This window comes from Ctenopharyngodon idella, chromosome 1 (genome assembly GCF_019924925.1).
Source record: "Ctenopharyngodon idella isolate HZGC_01 chromosome 1, HZGC01, whole genome shotgun sequence".
Taxonomy (NCBI): domain Eukaryota; kingdom Metazoa; phylum Chordata; class Actinopteri; order Cypriniformes; family Xenocyprididae; genus Ctenopharyngodon; species Ctenopharyngodon idella.
The window spans coordinates 36,652,044-36,671,923 of NC_067220.1; the positions used below are offsets into that span (position 1 = coordinate 36,652,044).

The window sequence follows — 19,880 nt, forward strand, 5'->3', positions numbered from 1 at the left end:
CTGTACAGTAAAACTAATTTTGTTAGTGCAATCAAAAATCTGATTGGACAAGCTATATGTTTGAAACCATTAAAATATGTGCACGTCTGTGTAAATTCTCTAATAATGCACTTGGTTGCTGCAAACTTGCTTGGCAACCATAACCAGGTGAACTGCATGAAAAGTTCATTATTATATACAATGGTACAGTACAATTACTTTGTTGTACTGAAGTTAGTGTGGGCATAATTTAATTAAAAAAAAAAAAAAAAAAATTATATCTGGACAATGAGATTTTTTTAAAGAGAAAAACAGAATGAGAAATTAGTAGGGAAATGTGCTTAATTTAAGAAAAAATCTTGTAATGTGTTAAATGTACTTAAAATTAGGCTTTATTTTCATTAAGAAAAATAATTTCTTAGTTTAATTCAGAGGTAAAAAAAAAAAATGATAGAGCTTTAGTTGGCATCTGCAGATGGTATGGCGGATTTTATTTACCGACAGTGGTAGGAAGTATTGGAAGTATTCCTGGGCCTATTTAGTAATGTCATGTAAGAACATTAATCAATCATGCCCATGAGTGATGCAGTGTCGTCTGAGGGCCCGAAGACCACAGGCATCCAATAAAGGTCTTCGGCCTTGTCCCTTACGCACAGAGATTTCTCCAGTTTCTCTGAATCTTTTGATGATGTTATGCACTGTAGATGATGAGATTTGCAAAGCCTTTGCAATTTGACATTGAGGAACATTGTTTTCCACAATCTTTTTATGCACTCTTTCCCGAGCCTATGCCCATCTTTATTTCTGAGAGACTCTACCTCTCTAAGACATCCCTTTTAAGACCTGATATCAATTAACTTAATTAGTTGCTACATGTTCTCCCAGCTGAATCTTTTCAAAATTTCTTGCTTTTTCAGCCATTTGTTGCCCCCGTGCCAACTTTTTTGAGACCTGTAGCAGGCATCAAATTTGAAAAGAGCTCATTTAGTGGATAAAAGTGTAAAATTTCTCAGTTTAAACATTTGTTATGTTATCTATGTTTTATTGTGAATAAAATATTGGCTCATGTGATTTGAAAGTATTTTTATTGCCATTTTATTATTTTATTATTTATTGAACATTACTCTTATTTTAATTAAAGTATCATTTTATAAAAGCAATAAATTCCCACAGTGATTCACCATGATTAAGTGCTCCACATAATTCCTAACAACACCAGTTTTGGGTGTAAGGCATTACTAAGTCATTAATTACTGTCATTTTATTACTTTTCTCTTGAAAAAGTAAAGTAAGTGATTACTATTATTTTTTTCTATAATTTAATTATAGTTACTTCTGATGTAATTGCATTAAATACTGTATAAACTATAAAACAATCCTATATAAAACAATAGTGGATTTAACATTAAAATTTAACGTCTAAAGCCTTGTACACACTGGGGCGATTATCACGCGCACTTATCGCCAGCGTTTTTCGAGATGTTTTTCGACGCATCTTTGTGTTCATACTCAGGCGATGCTCCGAGTGAACGTGCAAATTCACTCCCTGACAGTATATGTCGCTTGTGCTTAGTGCAAGTGAATGGTAGTGCAAATAAACATATTTACATATATTTACATTATTTCTTGAAAAATACAGATATAAAATGGCATATATGGCATATACATGACATAAGGAGATGGTAGTCAAAAACAGTAGTGCAAATAAGTCACAATGACAGTAGTGCAAGTGAACGGTAGTGCAAATAAACATATTTATGAAATAGACATTCTCAACTATATTTCTTGAATGTAAAAAAAAACAATAAAAATACAGAAATAAAATAGCATATAATACACATCCATTGGTGTGGCCAAGAATCCATTGGTGTGTATGTTTTTAATGTCACCTTCTCCCTTTAAATATTTTGGTCAGTTCAAGAATAATTTATGCAATTTCATATTATTTATTTGAAAGAATTAAAAGAGCAGTTTCATGTCTAACCATGTATTGTTCAACTGGTTGAGGTTGATATGGGATTTGCAAAGTAATTAGTAGTAAGTAATGCAATACATTTTAGAGGGAGTAATTAGTACAGTAATCTAAGTACACCTTTGAAAATGTAATTAGTAGTAATTAATTACATTTAATATAATTGGGTAAGAGTAACTTACCCAAAACTGAACAACACCCCATAACCTTGATAAAACACTAAAAGTAGCTTATAACGTTTATATCCACTGCTTTGGTGCTTTCAGTTATGCTGCACACCATCTAAATATTGCAAAGCATCTAAGAGCCCATTCGTCAATTACTTTAAAATGTTTCCCAAAGCCGCGCTCACCCTTCAGTAGGCACCTCTTTTGCTATAAATGTGTCCTAGTTGTACAGTTGTGATCTATCACTGAGGATGTGTTCGGCTTAACACGCGGTCACCTCATCTCTCCCTCCAAGCAAGGAATGGAGTGATTTCCTCTGCGGCATCTCATTGATCTCTGTCAATCTTTGCACATATCAGTCAAGCTCTAATTGTCATTCATCCAATGTGCTTGAAACCACCCACATAGTGCAGGTGACCCAACAGCCCAGAGCTCAGTAATCAAAGGAACAGCGAGAAGAGAGATGCTAAAGAGAAGGAGGAAGATGGACAGAAAGTGAGAGAGGAAAGAGAGTAATAAATGAAGAAATCCTGTATGTGCTGGGCTGCAGAGCTGGTTTTGAATTGAACAATTTAGGAAGAATTTCGCATTCATAAAGTTTCTGTTCAATTAATTTTTTCGCTTTAAATATTTTCCATCCACAATATTGAATCAAAATAATTTGATAAAACAAAACACTTCAATAAATTAACTCCAGGTCTGCCTCGAATTAGCTTTTAGTTTTGTTTTCACTGTAAAAAATGATCATGATTTTAATGGTTAAAAAACTGTAAAAATGCTATGGTAAAAAAACTGTTAATTGGTTAACAAAAAGTTTCTGTACTATATACAGTGAATTACTGTACTAGATCTAACTGTACATTTAACGTAATATTACTGTAAAATATAGTTTTGGGAAGTGAAAAAGAACGTCATTATATAATTTACAGTGAAAAAACGTAAATCGACATTCCCAGAATTACCTGTGTCACACTTAACATTTGATGTATTTTCATTTAAATAACTGTTTCTTCTTGGTTTTTCTTAGTTTTTTCTAATCAGTTATGTTAATTAGGGTTTTATGTTGCATCTAACGTTGTCAAATTAATGTTTATTGCATTTTTTAATGTCATGTGTGTTACCATGATGGTGTTTAGTATTTGTGTGAATGACACGGTGTGCACCTTCCATACACCGATCAGGCATAACATTATGGCCACCTTCCTAATATTGTATTGGTCCACCTTTTGCGGCTAAAACAGCCCTGACCCATCGAAGTATGGACTCCACTAGACCACTGAAGGTGTGCTGTGGTATCTGACACCAAGATGTTAGCAGCAGATCCTTTAAATCCTGTAAGTTGCGAGGTGGGGCCTCCATGGATCGGACTTGTTTGTTCAGCACATCCCACAGATGCTCCATTGGATTGAGATCTGGGGAATTTGAAGGCCAAGTCAATACCTCAAACTCGTTGTTGTGCTCCTCAAACCATTCCTGAACCATTTTTGCTTTGTGGCAGGGCGCATTATCCTGCTGAAAGAGGCCACAGTCACCAGAGAATACCGTTTCCATAAAGGGTTTACATGGTCTGCAACAATGCTTAGGTATTTGGTATGTGTCAAAGTAACATCCACATGGATGGCAGGAACCAAGGTTTCCCAGCAGAACATTGCCCAAAGCATGACACTGCCTCCGCCGGCTTGCCTTCTTCCCATAGTGCATCCTGGTGCCACGTGTTCCCCATGTAAGTGACGCACACACACCCAGCTATCCACGTGATGTAAAAGAAAGCGTGATTCATCAGACGAGGCCACCTTCTTCCATTGCTCCGTGGTCCAGTTCTGATGCTCACGTGCCCACTGTTGGCGCTTTTGGCAGTGGAGAGGGGTCAGCATGGGCACCCTGACTGGTCTGCGGCTATGCAGCCCCATACACAACAAACTGCGATGCACTGTGTATTCTGACACCTTTCTGTCAGAACCAGCATAAACTTCTTGAGCAATTTGAGCTACAGTAGCTCGTCTGTTGGATTGGACCACACGGGCCAGCCTTCGCTCCCCACGAGCATCAATGAGCCTTGGCCGCCCATGACTCTGTCGCCGGTTCACCACTGTTCCTTCCTTGGACCACTTTTAAAAGATACTGACCACTGCAGAACGGGAACACCCCACAAGAGCTGCAATTTTGGAGATGCTTTGACCCAGTCTTCTAGCCATTTGGCCCTTATCAAACTCACTCAAATGCTTAAAATCTGTAAAACCTAAAATGTTGCTACCATGTTTTTTATGGTAAATTTCTAGCAACCTCAGCCGCCAGTTGTTTACTGTAAATTTAAACAATTTAAATTAAATTAAATTTAACGATTAATTTTTTTTTTTTTACAGTGTTGTTTTTTTTTCTGCAACAGCTGAAACATGTTTGATGGAAATTCAGATTCAGGTGGTGAACTGGGCCAAAATTTGCATTGTATAACCAACTTTCAAGCAAAAACTGCACTTCTGGCACACATAACACTTTTAATGAACAAAATACTTCATCAGCTGTGAGGTTTTCATAAAGCGTATAATAATATTCTGCCTCACATGGGTATTTTATAAAGACAAAACTCTGAAAACATTTTCCAAACAAGCATGGAGAGTCAAAAGACCGGTGTTAATTAATGTTAATTTCCTAAAGGGGGGCTGGAGCGGGAGGACATGCTTCAATCAAAACAAAGAATGGGATGATTTTTCTGTTTGGCTCATTAGTAAGGCTTCTGTTCTAATGTTAATTACGCTGAGCTTTGTTTATTTAAAGCTTTGCCAGTGATGCCTGCAGTGCGTAACTCATTTTAGGCTTGGCAATAAATTATCAGAAAGCCAAACCCCCCCATGCCTACCTTCGGGCCTTTATTTTTAAGTTCAAGGGCGCCAGAGAGTTTTATACTCCACACTGCAGATATTCTAATAGATCAACTCTGAATTTCTGCCGAGCTAGGGAGTTTTGAGTCTTTAACGTCTGTTACATCCATTTTTTAAAAGAATGGCGAATGTAACGGAGCACCATCTATTGTCTCGATTGCAGAGGATGGTTTGCCTCATTTTCAGATCCCAGGTCAGTTTCCTGGATCCTAATGTTAGCCATTATATGGCAAAAACCTGATCAAAACGCAGCTTAAAGATCAACGTATATCAAGGCCATATGGATATTATAAGGTCACCTAAGTCTCAGCAGAGGCTCATAACTTTTTAACTGCTTTCATCTCTGCTTCTTGCCTTTTTAATAGGACAGTACGAGGCAGCTTAAACCGAACTGACTCATTAAAAATGACATTACTGGTTGCTGTCTCCAGATGGACCTGAACTCTTAATTAAGTGGTGAAGTAACTAATTATTCATTTTGTGTGATGGTGAGAGGGAGAGGGAGAATAAGGAGATGAGGATGATGGGAGAGGAGTGAGAGGAGGAATGATTTATGTGAGAAAACCCTTTAGTGAGTGGGAAGGGAGATCCAGATAAAATGGGGAAAAAATATCCTAAATAAATTCATTTAATTAGAAAATTAACTTAATTTAATTTAAACAATAGCATTAAATTTAATTATAATTTGCTAAAATTACTTTTTTTATTATTATATTATTATACACTATTATTATGTTACTTTATCTCAGAGTAGAAGAAAGAATAGAAGAGACAAGAAAAGATGATATTTCTTAGAGGACCTTCAGTTGTTTGGTCTTCTCCCGGAGAGTTCGCTGATAAACCTGCAGTTTTTCTGCTGCCTCCGGACCGGGCTGCCGAGCAAGGATGTGTTTCAGCTCAACATAAAGTTTCTCTTTTTCCTGCAACCACAAAATGCACACACACCATATAGTTTAACACTAAGTAAAACAAATCAAATGCATTTTAAAGTGCCCCTATTATATTATAATATAGCTGTCCATGAATATAAAAGGACTTCAAAGTTTCAAATATCAAAATTATTGTCTCCCAAAAGAAAGAACCGATTCTGAACTCCCTGCAATGAGTTATCAGTAATTCCAGTCTTACTTCCTGCTCAAACCTACGTAGGTTTGTAAAATATTTGCAAAATGCCAGTCTATGGTCTTCATTGGCTGCCTGTGAACAATGTCTACTTTGACCCTCAAACACTGTAGTTGTAGCTGAGGCCTGGAAGTGTTTGGTTTGTGAGGTTGACATATCGAGAAAACACTGTTCTCTGCTCTGTAAAAGCAAATCCACTTTGCATGCACTTCCAATGGATGAGGACTCGGACTTGAATTGATACGATAAAACCGAAGCCATCATTACTGTTCATATCACTGTGTATACAAGTGCTGAGGAAGATCCAGAACTGAGATTCAGATATGGTAATGGCCATTTTGTTTCCGACATGCAGTGTAAGCGATAGACCAATCATAACAGACTGGACCATCTGAAAAATCAGAGCAGAGTAGGCTCTAAGAAAGGAGGAGTTTATAGAGACCGAATCCTTGATCGAACAGTTTCAGATGCAGCAATGTATATTATGAGAAAATTACAGTGTTTTTGACCTTGGATGCAAGTAAATCTATTGTAGGAGACCACCAAAACAAAATTAGGAACCATCAATATAGCAAAATAGGGGCACTTTAAATGTGAAGTACCGCCAAATTCATTTCATTTAAACAAATGGTACTTAACATTTTCACTGTTATTTAATTTTTTATACAAACAGTGAACAATTCCAGTGCTGTTCTTTTAAATATTCTAAATGAAACATATCCACTAAAACAATGTGAAAGTTCTTTGATAGATTAAAAGTCTATCACTAAATAGAAGCATTTTTTCCCCTTGAAAAGACTGAAAAAGATATTTGATAGTTCATTGTGAGTTCAGAGCATTATGGAGAAATCTCTTGTTTATCGTTAGTTATATGATCAAAAGCAATAAAGCTATTTTTCAGTGTCACATCACAGGAAAAAGATACAGCTGGATTCAGGGGACTGACAGCTAATTCATTTTGTAAGCTAGTCTTAATTATCCAAGCGTGTGGAGGGAAAAAAGATGTATAACTAAGACTCCATCGCAGCGCTGACCAAGTAATGACACACAACACAAACACACACACACATACAGATCATCAATGTTGCTAATTAGAGAGGCAATACAGACCAGTTTTAACTCATCAATGCCAATAAATGCAGCCTGTTTAATGTCTAAAATGATCACTAATATAAAGGCTCTGAATTTTCCATGGAATGATGTGCCACAGGAGAAATCATGAATTCAGGGGGTTTAGGGCGTCTGAAAGAAGATCGCTCATGATCAAAAGGACCAGCATTCAAAATGAAGACACACTCATGGCCTCAACAACCATTAAACAGTTCTTTGTCTCAAACACGTTACTCAGATGGACACACACACACACACACACACACACACACACACACACACACACACACACTATAGATTTATTGCAGAGCCGAAAGCTTAACACATTATTCCTCTGGAAGCTTCCAGCATTTTTCTCAAGATATTTTCTGTCCTTTTTCTTTTTGGCGTTTCTTCACAGCCACGGTGGCCGTCTCTTCATAATTTCATCAATAGTGAAGTGAGCGTGTGTGATAGAGAGCGAGTCAGTGAATGAATGATTTATGACTGAGAGGCGTCTGGACTTTAATACACTGACTTTTATAGGATCACAACAAGGCCGGGATCAAACCCAGTCTCAGACTCCACCTTTCACCAACTCTCTGTCTCACGCAAACATCTGAATTCATAGCGCTTTATCAAAGAATACATCACTTCAGCATCCGAAAACATTTTCATGGCCCTACGTGGGCTGAGCTTTGAAAATGCTAACGCAGTTACATGTGTGCTCGACAGAAATCCAACAACCTTTCTGTTTATTTCAGTCTCTCTCTTTCATTCTGCCTGTCTTACTATATTTATCATAAATATAACACCAAGAATGACAAACATTTTGGGGCTTTATTTCTCAGAGGAAATGTTTTATTGCTCTGAGGTTAGTCTTTCACATTGCCTCTTGCATACAGATCTTAAATGGATTGTTTCAGGCTCAACATAAGTTAAGCTCTTTTGAATTACTTTTCTCTGACTCTTGATCACAGACCTTCCTATCTGGGCAAATCTAAGCACAGTTTGTGACATTGTTGAGATCTCTTTCAAGCTTTATAAAAGACAAATGTTCAATTACTAGTCTGTCTGCTTCTCTAGAGAAAATAACTGGATTTCATTTACATATTTTAATGCTAATGTTTTTAATATTGCATTAAAAATGCAGGATAGAAACATCAAAATGCAAATAAAATTCCCCAAATGAACATAAAAACATACAAGCTATTTTAAAGTGGATTAACCTTTTATTTTCTATGAAGATACACTAACGTTTAAAAGTTTGTAAGATGTTTTTTTTTTAAGAAATTAATTCTTTTATTCAGCAAGGATGCATTAAATTCATCAAAAAATTACATTAAAGGCATTTGTAGTGTTACAAAAGGTTTCTATTTCGAATAAAGTGAAAATAGCAATATATTCTATTTACACTAAGTGACAATAGCAGCATTTTCTTAGCGATATGCTATTTACACTAGGTGAAAAAAGTGATAGATTCTATTTACACCTTGTAAAAGTATCAGTTCTTTGCAGTAAGAGTAAATAGTAATTAGATGCTATATATTGGCAGATACTATTTGTACCTCAATATTTTTGTACATTAACAGGATACAATAATATCATAGCGTGTAAATGATTATATTTATTAAAATTATTAAATGGATGCTGCCTTATTGGGAGAATGAAAACCCTCCTTACACCTTCCCCTAACCCTACCCAATAAACACTTTTTATTAAACACTTATTCGCAGTTTATTTCCACTTTTAGATCATTATTTTCTTTTCTTTTTTTAAATAAATGCGAGCTTGGCAAAAGGCGGATTCGAACCTGCGTCGATCGCGTTAAAAGTCAGGTCTGTGACCCTTACTCGCTACTGCTGCACAACTAAAGAAGTTGAATTTTGCACATCTTTTTTAAAACTTGAGTGGCGGTGCCTGAAATTCGTAGTACCCTGTGTTTTGCAAACACCTCTATTTTTAGACATTGGTAAAACGTATAGATCAAATGATCTAATCATTTGATTTGATCTGATAAAATCCAACGTCACCTGCTTCCACATAATGCTAGTTATTAAAATGTGCTTTTGCCTGCTGAATAAAAAAGCATCATCTATAAATACTATGATCTGATTTTCTCCATCCTCCCCGATTCAAAGGAAATGACAAAGAATAGCTGCCTCTCATCCAGTCACCACATCATGGGTCCATCAAATCGTCATCTCTCGATATTCTCACTCACTTTCTTTCTCTTTCACTCCATTTCCATCTCTCTCTCACCCAATCTCATTTTTAACAGCATGTCTACAGTCACCCTCTTACATAAGAAGTATTTTTACATATTGCTAACAAACAACATGGAACAAACAGGAAGTTGTTACTTAGCTTCATTCTGACTTCATTTCCTCTATATCAGACTGAATAATCAGAGAGGCCCATGTGACATGGAGAACACCTGAAGCTTCAGCGTGATCGGGACGATGAGCACAATTTAAAAGCAAACAGATGTTCTGTGTGTCACTCCATTCAGAGATGAAGGCATGCTGTGACTGACAGTGACGGGAACATGCGCTCAATTTTCACACCCCCGCAACAGTTTTCTCTGCCAAAGATTTCGGACGACAACTGCACGTTTACCGGCTTCCGACCTGTCGTGTGTTACGGCAGAGACATCCTCCTTTGACAGCTAAAGAAGATTTTGACAATCACAATGGTTTTATTTTGTTGTTGTTGCTGTCATGGCAAAAGTTTTGTCACAAAGGAGTGGAGGCAAGTCTTTGTGACTTTGAGTGGGTCTCAATTGGTGGGTCACAGGTCTGATAAGGTCAAAAAAAGCAAAAAAAAAAAAAAAACACTAAATCAAGTCTTAAAGTAATACATTTAACAAGATGCTAACACTTAAATGGGTTAAAAGTCAACATTATTTATATGGCAATCAAGAGAAGGCCACATACTATATGTGACTGACAATTCTGACTATACTATATCAATAAAACTTAAGTTTATTTCTCAGAATTCCGAGTTTTAAAGTCAGAATTGTGTGATATAAAGTCAAAATTGCATAATATAAAGTCAGAATCGTGATATATATAGTAGCAATTCTGACTTTTCTTTTAGCAATTTCAAGTTATCATGCAATTCTGACTTTATATCTCACAATTCTGACTTTTTTCTCAGAACTGCGATATAAACTCTCAATTGCAAGTTATGAACTCAGAATTGCATGATATAAACTTGCAATCACATCTTATAAAGTCAGAATTGCATGATATAAACTTGCAATCACATCTTATAAAGTCAGAATTGCATGATATAAACTTGCAATTCTGACTTTTTTTCTCAGAATTGTGAGTTTATATTTCGCAATTCTGACTTCATAACATGCAATTGCGAGTTATAGTCAGAATAGTGTATAGTCAGAATATCACACAATTCTGACTTTATATCACACAATTCTGACTTTATAACTCACAATTCTGACTTTATATCATGCAATTCTGACTTTATAACTCACAATTCTGAGTTTATATCACACAATTCTGACTTTATATCATGCAATTCTGACTTTATAACTCACAATTCTGACTTTATATCATGCAATTCTGACTTTATAACTCACAATTCTGACTTTATATCACACAATTCTGACTTTATATCATGCAATTCTGACTTTATAACTCACAATTCTGACTTTATATCACACAATTCTGACTTTATATCATGCAATTCTGACTTTATAACTCACAATTCTGACTTTATATCATGCAATTCTGACTTTATAACTCACAATTCTGACTTTATATCACACAATTCTGACTTTATATCATGCAATTCTGACTTTATAACTCACAATTCTGACTTTATATCACACAATTCTGACTTTATATCACGCAATTCTGACTTTATATCACACAATTCTGACTTTATAACTCACAATTCTGACTTTATATCACACAATTCTGACTTTATATCACGCAATTCTGACTTTATAACTCACAATTCTGACTTTATATCACACAATTCTGACTTTATATCATGCAATTCTGACTTTATATCACGCAATTCTGACTTTATATCACGCAATTCTGACTATATATCACACAATTCTGACTTTATATCACACAATTCTGACTTTATATCACGCAATTCTGACTATATATCACACAATTCTGACTTTATATCACACAATTCTGACTTTATATCACACAATTCTGACTTTATATCACGCAATTCTGACTTTATAACTCACAATTCTGACTTTATAACTCGCAATTCTGACTTTATATCAAGCAATTCTGACTTTATATCTCACATTTCTGACTTTTTTCTCAGAACTGCGATATAAACTCACAATTGCAAGTTATGAAGTCAGAATTGCATGATATAAACTCGCAATTCTGACTTTTTTTCTCAGAATTGTGAGTTTATATCTCGCAATTCTGACTTCATAACATGCAATTGCGAGTTATAGTCAGAATAGTGTATAGTCAGAATATCACACAATTCTGAGTTTATATCTCGCAATTCTGACTTTATAACTCACAATTCTGACTTTATAACACACAATTCTGACTTTATATCACACAATTCTGACTTTATATCACGAAATTCTGACTTTATAACTCACAATTCTGACTTTATATCACGCAATTCTGACTTTATATCATGCAATTCTGACTTTATAACTCACAATTCTGACTTTATATCACGCAATTCTGACTTTATATCATGCAATTCTGACTTTATAACTCACAATTCTGACTTTATATCACACAATTCTGACTTTATATCATGCAATTCTGACTTTATATCTCACAATTCTGACTTTTTTCTCAGAACTGCGATATAAACTCACAATTGCAAGTTATGAAGTCAGAATTGCATGATATAAACTCGCAATTCTGACTTTTTTTCTCAGAATTGTGAGTTTATATCTCGCAATTCTGACTTCATTACATGCAATTGCGAGTTATAGTCAGAATAGTGTATAGTCAGAATATCACACAATTCTGAGTTTATATCTCGCAATTCTGACTTTATAACTCACAATTCTTACTTTATAACACAATTCTGACTTTATAACTCACAATTCTGACTTTATATCACGCAATTCTGACTTTATAACTCACAATTCTGACTTTATAACACACAATTCTGACTTTATATCACACAATTCTGACTTTATATCACGAAATTCTGACTTTATAACTCACAATTCTGACTTTATATCACGCAATTCTGACTTTATATCATGCAATTCTGACTTTATAACTCACAATTCTGACTTTATATCACGCAATTCTGACTTTATATCATGCAATTCTGACTTTATAACTCACAATTCTGACTTTATATCACACAATTCTGACTTTATATCATGCAATTCTGACTTTATATCTCACAATTCTGACTTTATATCATGCGATTCTGACTTTATATCTCACAATTCTGACTTTATATCACACAATTCTGACTTTATATCATGCAATTCTGACTTTATAACTCACAATTCTGACTTTATATCACACAATTCAGACTTTATATCATGCAATTCTGACTTTATAACTCACAATTCTGACTTTATATCACACAATTCTGACTTTATATCATGCAATTCTGACTTTATATCACACAATTCTGACTTTATAACTCACAATTCTGACTTTATATCACACAATTCTGACTTTATATCACGCAATTCTGACTATATATCACACAATTCTGACTTTATATCACGCAATTCTGACTTTATATCATGCAATTCTGACTTTATATCACGCAATTCTGACTTTATAACTCACAATTCTGACTTTATATCACACAATTCTGACTTTATATCACGCAATTCTGACTTTATATCACGCAATTCTGACTTTATAACTCGCAATTCTGACTTTATATCAAGCAATTCTGACTTTATATCTCACATTTCTGACTTTTTTCTCAGAACTGCGATATAAACTCACAATTGCAAGTTATGAAGTCAGAATTGCATGATATAAACTCGCAATTCTGACTTTTTTTCTCAGAATTGTGAGTTTATATCTCGCAATTCTGACTTCATAACATGCAATTGCGAGTTATAGTCAGAATAGTGTATAGTCAGAATATCACACAATTCTGAGTTTATATCTCGCAATTCTGACTTTATAACTCACAATTCTTACTTTATAACACAATTCTGACTTTATAACTCACAATTCTGACTTTATATCACGCAATTCTGACTTTATAACTCACAATTCTGACTTTATAACACACAATTCTGACTTTATATCACACAATTCTGACTTTATATCACGAAATTCTGACTTTATAACTCACAATTCTGACTTTATATCACGCAATTCTGACTTTATATCATGCAATTCTGACTTTATAACTCACAATTCTGACTTTATATCACGCAATTCTGACTTTATATCATGCAATTCTGACTTTATAACTCACAATTCTGACTTTATATCACACAATTCTGACTTTATATCATGCAATTCTGACTTTATATCTCACAATTCTGACTTTTTTCTCAGAACTGCGATATAAACTCACAATTGCAAGTTATGAAGTCAGAATTGCATGATATAAACTCGCAATCATATCTTATAAAGTCAGAATTGCATGATATAAACTCGCAATTCTGACTTTTTTTCTCAGAATTGTGAGTTTATATCTCGCAATTCTGACTTCATAACATGCAATTGCGAGTTATAGTCAGAATAGTGTATAGTCAATATCACACAATTCTGAGTTTATATCTCGCAATTCTGACTTTATAACTCACAATTCTTACTTTATAACACAATTCTGACTTTATAACTCACAATTCTGACTTTATATCACGAAATTCTGACTTTATAACTCACAATTCTGACTTTATATCACGCAATTCTGACTTTATATCATGCAATTCTGACTTTATAACTCACAATTCTGACTTTATATCACGCAATTCTGACTTTATATCATGCAATTCTGACTTTATAACTCACAATTCTGACTTTATATCACACAATTCTGACTTTATATCATGCAATTCTGACTTTATATCTCACAATTCTGACTTTATATCACGAAATTCTGACTTTATTACTCACAATTCTGACTTTATTTCACACAATTCTGACTTTATATCATGCAATTCTGACTTTATAACTCACAATTCTGACTTTATATCACACAATTCTGACTTTATATCATGCAATTCTGACTTTATATCTCACAATTCTGACTTTATATCACGAAATTCTGACTTTATTACTCACAATTCTGACTTTATTTCACACAATTCTGACTTTATATCATGCAATTCTGACTTTATAACTCACAATTCTGACTTTATATCACGCAATTCTGACTTTATATCACACAATTCTGACTTTTTTCTCAGAACTGCGATATAAACTCACAATTGCAAGTTATGAAGTCAGAATTGCATGATATAAACTCGCAATCATATCTTATAAAGTCAGAATTGCATGATATAAACTCCCAATTCTGACTTTTTTTCTCAGAATTGTGCGTTTATATCTCGCAATTCTGACTTCATAACATGCAATTGCGAGTTATAGTCAGAATAGTGTATAGTCAGAATATCACACAATTCTGAGTTTATATCTCGCAATTCGGACTTTATATCACACAATTCTGACTTTTATAACTCACAATTCTGACTTTATAACTCACAATTCTGACTTTACAACTCACAATTCTGACTTTATATCACACAATTCTGACTTTATATCATGCAATTCTGACTTTATAACTCACAATTCTGACTTTATATCACGCAATTCTGACTTTATATCACACAATTCTGACTGTATGTCATGCAATTCTGACTTTATAACTCACAATTCTGACTTTATATCACACAATTCTGACTTTATATCACGCAATTCTGACTTTATATCACACAATTCTGACTTTATAACTCACAATTCTGACTTTATATCATGCAATTCTGACTTTATAACTCACAATTCTGACTTTATATCACGCAATTCTGACTTTATATCACACAATTCTGACTTTATGTCATGCAATTCTGACTTTATAACTCACAATTCTGACTTTATATCACACAATTCTGACTTTATATCACGCAATTCTGACTTTATATCACACAATTCTGACTTTATAACTCACAATTCTGACTTTATAACTCACAATTCTGACTTTATATCACGCAATTCTGACTTTATATCACGCAATTCTGACTTTATATCACACAATTCTGACTTTATAACTCACAATTCTGACTTTATATCACGCAATTCTGACTACGTTGGTCTAATTACATAAAATTTTGACACAATACCCATAAGTGTAATACTTCTGTACTTACTATACCCCCATGTCAACTGTCCTTGACTTTGAATAAAAATAATAACCTTGAAGAAACTAGCTCTTTATTATTTTTAAGGGATGCCCACTAAATACCAGACATTCTTGATGTAGTTCATAGGATTGTGCACCAAACAGGTTAGTCTGTTTAAGCAGCGCAAGAGTTTGAAGCTGGACTAAGGTGCTTGAAAGGCAGCGGCGTTAAAGGAAGTGCTCACGAAATGAGCTTTGGAAATTAGAGGTCATGACCTTGTTCTGAGTGCTGGACCTCCTGCAATACAAAATAACGCCTTCCTTTCTGTAGTACCCAAATGAAAAGTCAGAATTGCATGATATAAACTCCCAATTCTGACTTTTTTTCTCAGAATTGTGCGTTTATATCTCGCAATTCTGACTTCATAACATGCAATTGCGAGTTATAGTCAGAATAGTGTATAGTCAGAATATCACACAATTCTGAGTTTATATCTCGCAATTCGGACTTTATATCACACAATTCTGACTTTTATAACTCACAATTCTGACTTTATAACTCACAATTCTGACTTTACAACTCACAATTCTGACTTTATATCACACAATTCTGACTTTATATCATGCAATTCTGACTTTATAACTCACAATTCTGACTTTATATCACGCAATTCTGACTTTATATCACGCAATTCTGACTTTATATCGCACAATTCTGACTTTATAACTCACAATTCTGACTTTATATCATGCAATTCTGACTTTATATCACGCAATTCTGACTTTATATCACACAATTCTGACTTTATGTCATGCAATTCTGACTTTATAACTCACAATTCTGACTTTATATCACACAATTCTGACTTTATATCACGCAATTCTGACTTTATATCACACAATTCTGACTTTATAACTCACAATTCTGACTTTATAACTCACAATTCTGACTTTATATCACGCAATTCTGACTTTATATCACACAATTCTGACTTTATATCACGCAATTCTGACTTTATATCACACAATTCTGACTTTATAACTCACAATTCTGACTTTATATCACGCAATTCTGACTACGTTGGTCTAATTACATAAAATTTTGACACAATACCCATAAGTGTAATACTTCTGTACTTACTATACCCCCATGTCAACTGTCCTTGACTTTGAATAAAAATAATAACCTTGAAGAAACTAGCTCTTTATTATTTTTAAGGGATGCCCACTAAATACCAGACATTCTTGATGTAGTTCATAGGATTGTGCACCAAACAGGTTAGTCTGTTTAAGCAGCGCAAGAGTTCGAAGCTGGACTAAGGTGCTTGAAAGGCAGCGGCGTTAAAGGAAGTGCTCACGAAATGAGCTTTGGAAATTAGAGGTCATGACCTTGTTCTGAGTGCTGGACCTCCTGCAATACAAAATAACGCCTTCCTTTCTGTAGTACCCAAATGAAAGCTTCAGCTCAGAAAACTCAATCTAACTCTGCGGCACCTGATTCGAAAGTTTCGCTGACCTTACGACTCATATGATGTATATAGTGTTATATCACATTATCTGTAGGGCATAATAAACCCACTGTTGGGGTAAAAACAGCCCTTCCTGTTGTACCTCAGCTGTTAATACAGTGAATCATTGGGCCATATCTTGCAGCCACTATGCATGAACAAATAGCTGACCGCTAATCACCTGTCCAGATTTGCCTGCACGAATATTAACTGACATGATATGCTCTGTGCCTCTTTTATTATCGCACTGCCTCAATGCAAATAATGCGACAATTAGAGTCTGTATCTGTGTGAAAAACAGCGCCTGGTCTTTGTTTGCCGTAAAGTGGTGCATTGTGAATACTTCAAGATCTATAATGGGTATTATATTCAAAATGGAGCCTGTCTCGCATCCTTTTTAAATCACCACTGTCCTCAGTCTACAGAAGTGCAGCATTGTCTTGACTGCAATGGCTTTTTGCTATTGTGTCCTAAACGGTGCTATATTATACACGCTGTCACAATTTTCACTGCAAACAGCTACAAAACAATACAACAATGCCCTGCTGTCTAACGGCTGTGGTGGGGCTGTTTTAAAAGGCATCAAATGCAGCTCAAGAATCACACACAGCACTCAAGCTGATACACAGTGCTGTGCTGAGCGATTTCATAATTACACAATGAGTTATTGGGTTGTTGTTAGGCAGTCAGCTTTAACCTAATTAGCACTGAACCCCAATGTTCCCTCGTAGCTGCATGCATACACTTCCACGCAGACAATGTGTGCATAAAAAGCTTGAATCAGAGTTGATTTCAATTAGAGTCCATTGACAGAATGCAACTGAAGTTGTGAGAAATCGTGCTTAGAAATACGCAATGCTGATTAACTTATGCATCCTAAAAGTTGTTCATAGTGGCACCAAACAGAATTGAAAAAAATAATAATACAAAGATAATAAATACTTCAAAACATACAGAAGCACACAGAGACTAATACAACATATTAAAGACTTATCTTGCATGTATACTATATGACACAACAGGCATCTCTCAATTATCATTGATTTGCAATGAATAATGAATTGCATATATGAGCCATAAAAGCCTGATGTGTATGTGTATGAAATATGATACTCAACAAAAAACACATGCAAATTGAGGACAGAAGGCATAAAGTACAATGTGTACAACAGGTTTTTCAGCAAAATGGTCATATTGATAATTTATAGGCCCTAAAAATTTGTGAAATTAAATATCATACAGTAGGCTAATATATCCATAAACAGCAATTATACTTATTGTTCAACAGAATTTTAAAAATAATGTTTACTTTAAGTTATGAGAGAATAAACGTTTTACAAATTTGGCTAAAATGTTGCCAAACAAGCATTCTTTTTTCAATAAATTTATACACCCAAAGGGGTGATGTATCCTGGGGATACAAACATTAAAATCAAAAATAAAAGTCATGTTTAAAAAAATAAAAATAAAATAAAACAAAACATGAAATTGTATTATTTGTGTCCTATAGAAGATGCAAAATCGTCATAAATTAATTTTCTGATTTCTCTTTATGGTCTTGCCTTTTTAGGGTTAAAAAAAGAGAATAGTTATTTTAAATTGCAATAATATTTCACATATTTCACTGTTTTTACTGTATGTTTAAACAAATAAATGCATAAGAACTCCAAACTTTTGAATGGTGGTGTTATTTATCATGAAAAAACAAAACAAAACAAAACAAAAAAATCTTAACAAAACAATCTTGAAATCTTGAGTTATTTTCAGTTTACCCAGAAAACATAGGGTTTACCTGGCAATTTTCAGATTTTTTTCTCCCATTATAAAATTATATTGTAAGTAATAAAAACAATTTAAATTAAAACTGCAAATTGTATAAAACACTGAAAAAACAAAACAATTGGCAACAATGCAAAAAGCAAAGATGCGCTTCTTATTGTGTATCTTTATTGTATTAAATGAGACAACATGGCTCTAGTACAGACAGCCAAAATGGCCTTCCCGTTGAATTTAAGTGGTACATTGCTACAGTGCAAATATAGTGGGTTTTGAATTGAGTTTATAGGAAGAAAAAGTGAACACATGATTTGATATGATCTGATACCTAAAAAGCTTAGATTGTGAACCAGTCTGTTAAGCTTCATTTGATACAGACAGTGAAAGGAACCTTTTTAAACTGGCTGTCTGTCTGATGTTAATGGCATTTTGAAAGCCCATTTTATCATTTCCACTGCATCTGAGCTCAAGATCCGAAGTGAGAAAAAACTCTTAACACCATCAAACTGAACATTACAGTCCATGTCTACCCGTCTCGTAATGGTGAAAGTAAAGTGGACAGCTACTCCTAGAACATTTTGTCTATCTCTTTCAGACGAACTGAGAACTTTTCGTCTTATTTATTTCCTTTCTCAGTTCTATAACGTGTCTGATTAGTTGCTTTGGCGCCAACATTATAGTACTCAAACAAACCAACCCAATTAAAAATCCCACATACAAAAGCAAGAAAGCATAAAAAGTTACCCTAGTCGTGCCGACAGCACCTCTCTCCATCTCTCCATTCATAACCTAATCAGAGATTCCAAGTGCATTTATGTAAACAAATGTTGTTCCCTCAAGAAGCTCTACTTGAGCACCTGCTACATCTGAGCAATCACATTTGTTTCTAGTCTGAGCAATGAACAGCACGGATCACTTCATTACAGATAATGGAGGGCTCTCTGAATACTAGACACCATACACAAGGACAAAGAGAGGAAAATGACTGTGCTTCATGGTTCTAGACTGTAATGTAAGTACAGCTAAACATATAAATAATAGACTCTGCTTTTTATGTATTATTGAATTAAATGGAAGAAAGGTCACT

General features: G+C 34.4%; 1 protein-coding gene across 1 annotated transcript in view; it reads right to left on the reverse strand.

Moving 5' to 3' along the window:
• The window catches only part of cfap58 (cilia and flagella associated protein 58), a 127,002-nt gene that overhangs the window by 18,902 nt on the left and 88,220 nt on the right, over positions 1-19,880 (reverse strand). Inside the window, exon 16 of the mRNA XM_051894694.1 lies at positions 5,798-5,917. Coding sequence (XP_051750654.1) covers positions 5,798-5,917 — 120 coding nt within the window. The remainder of the gene's footprint in view (positions 1-5,797; positions 5,918-19,880) is intronic.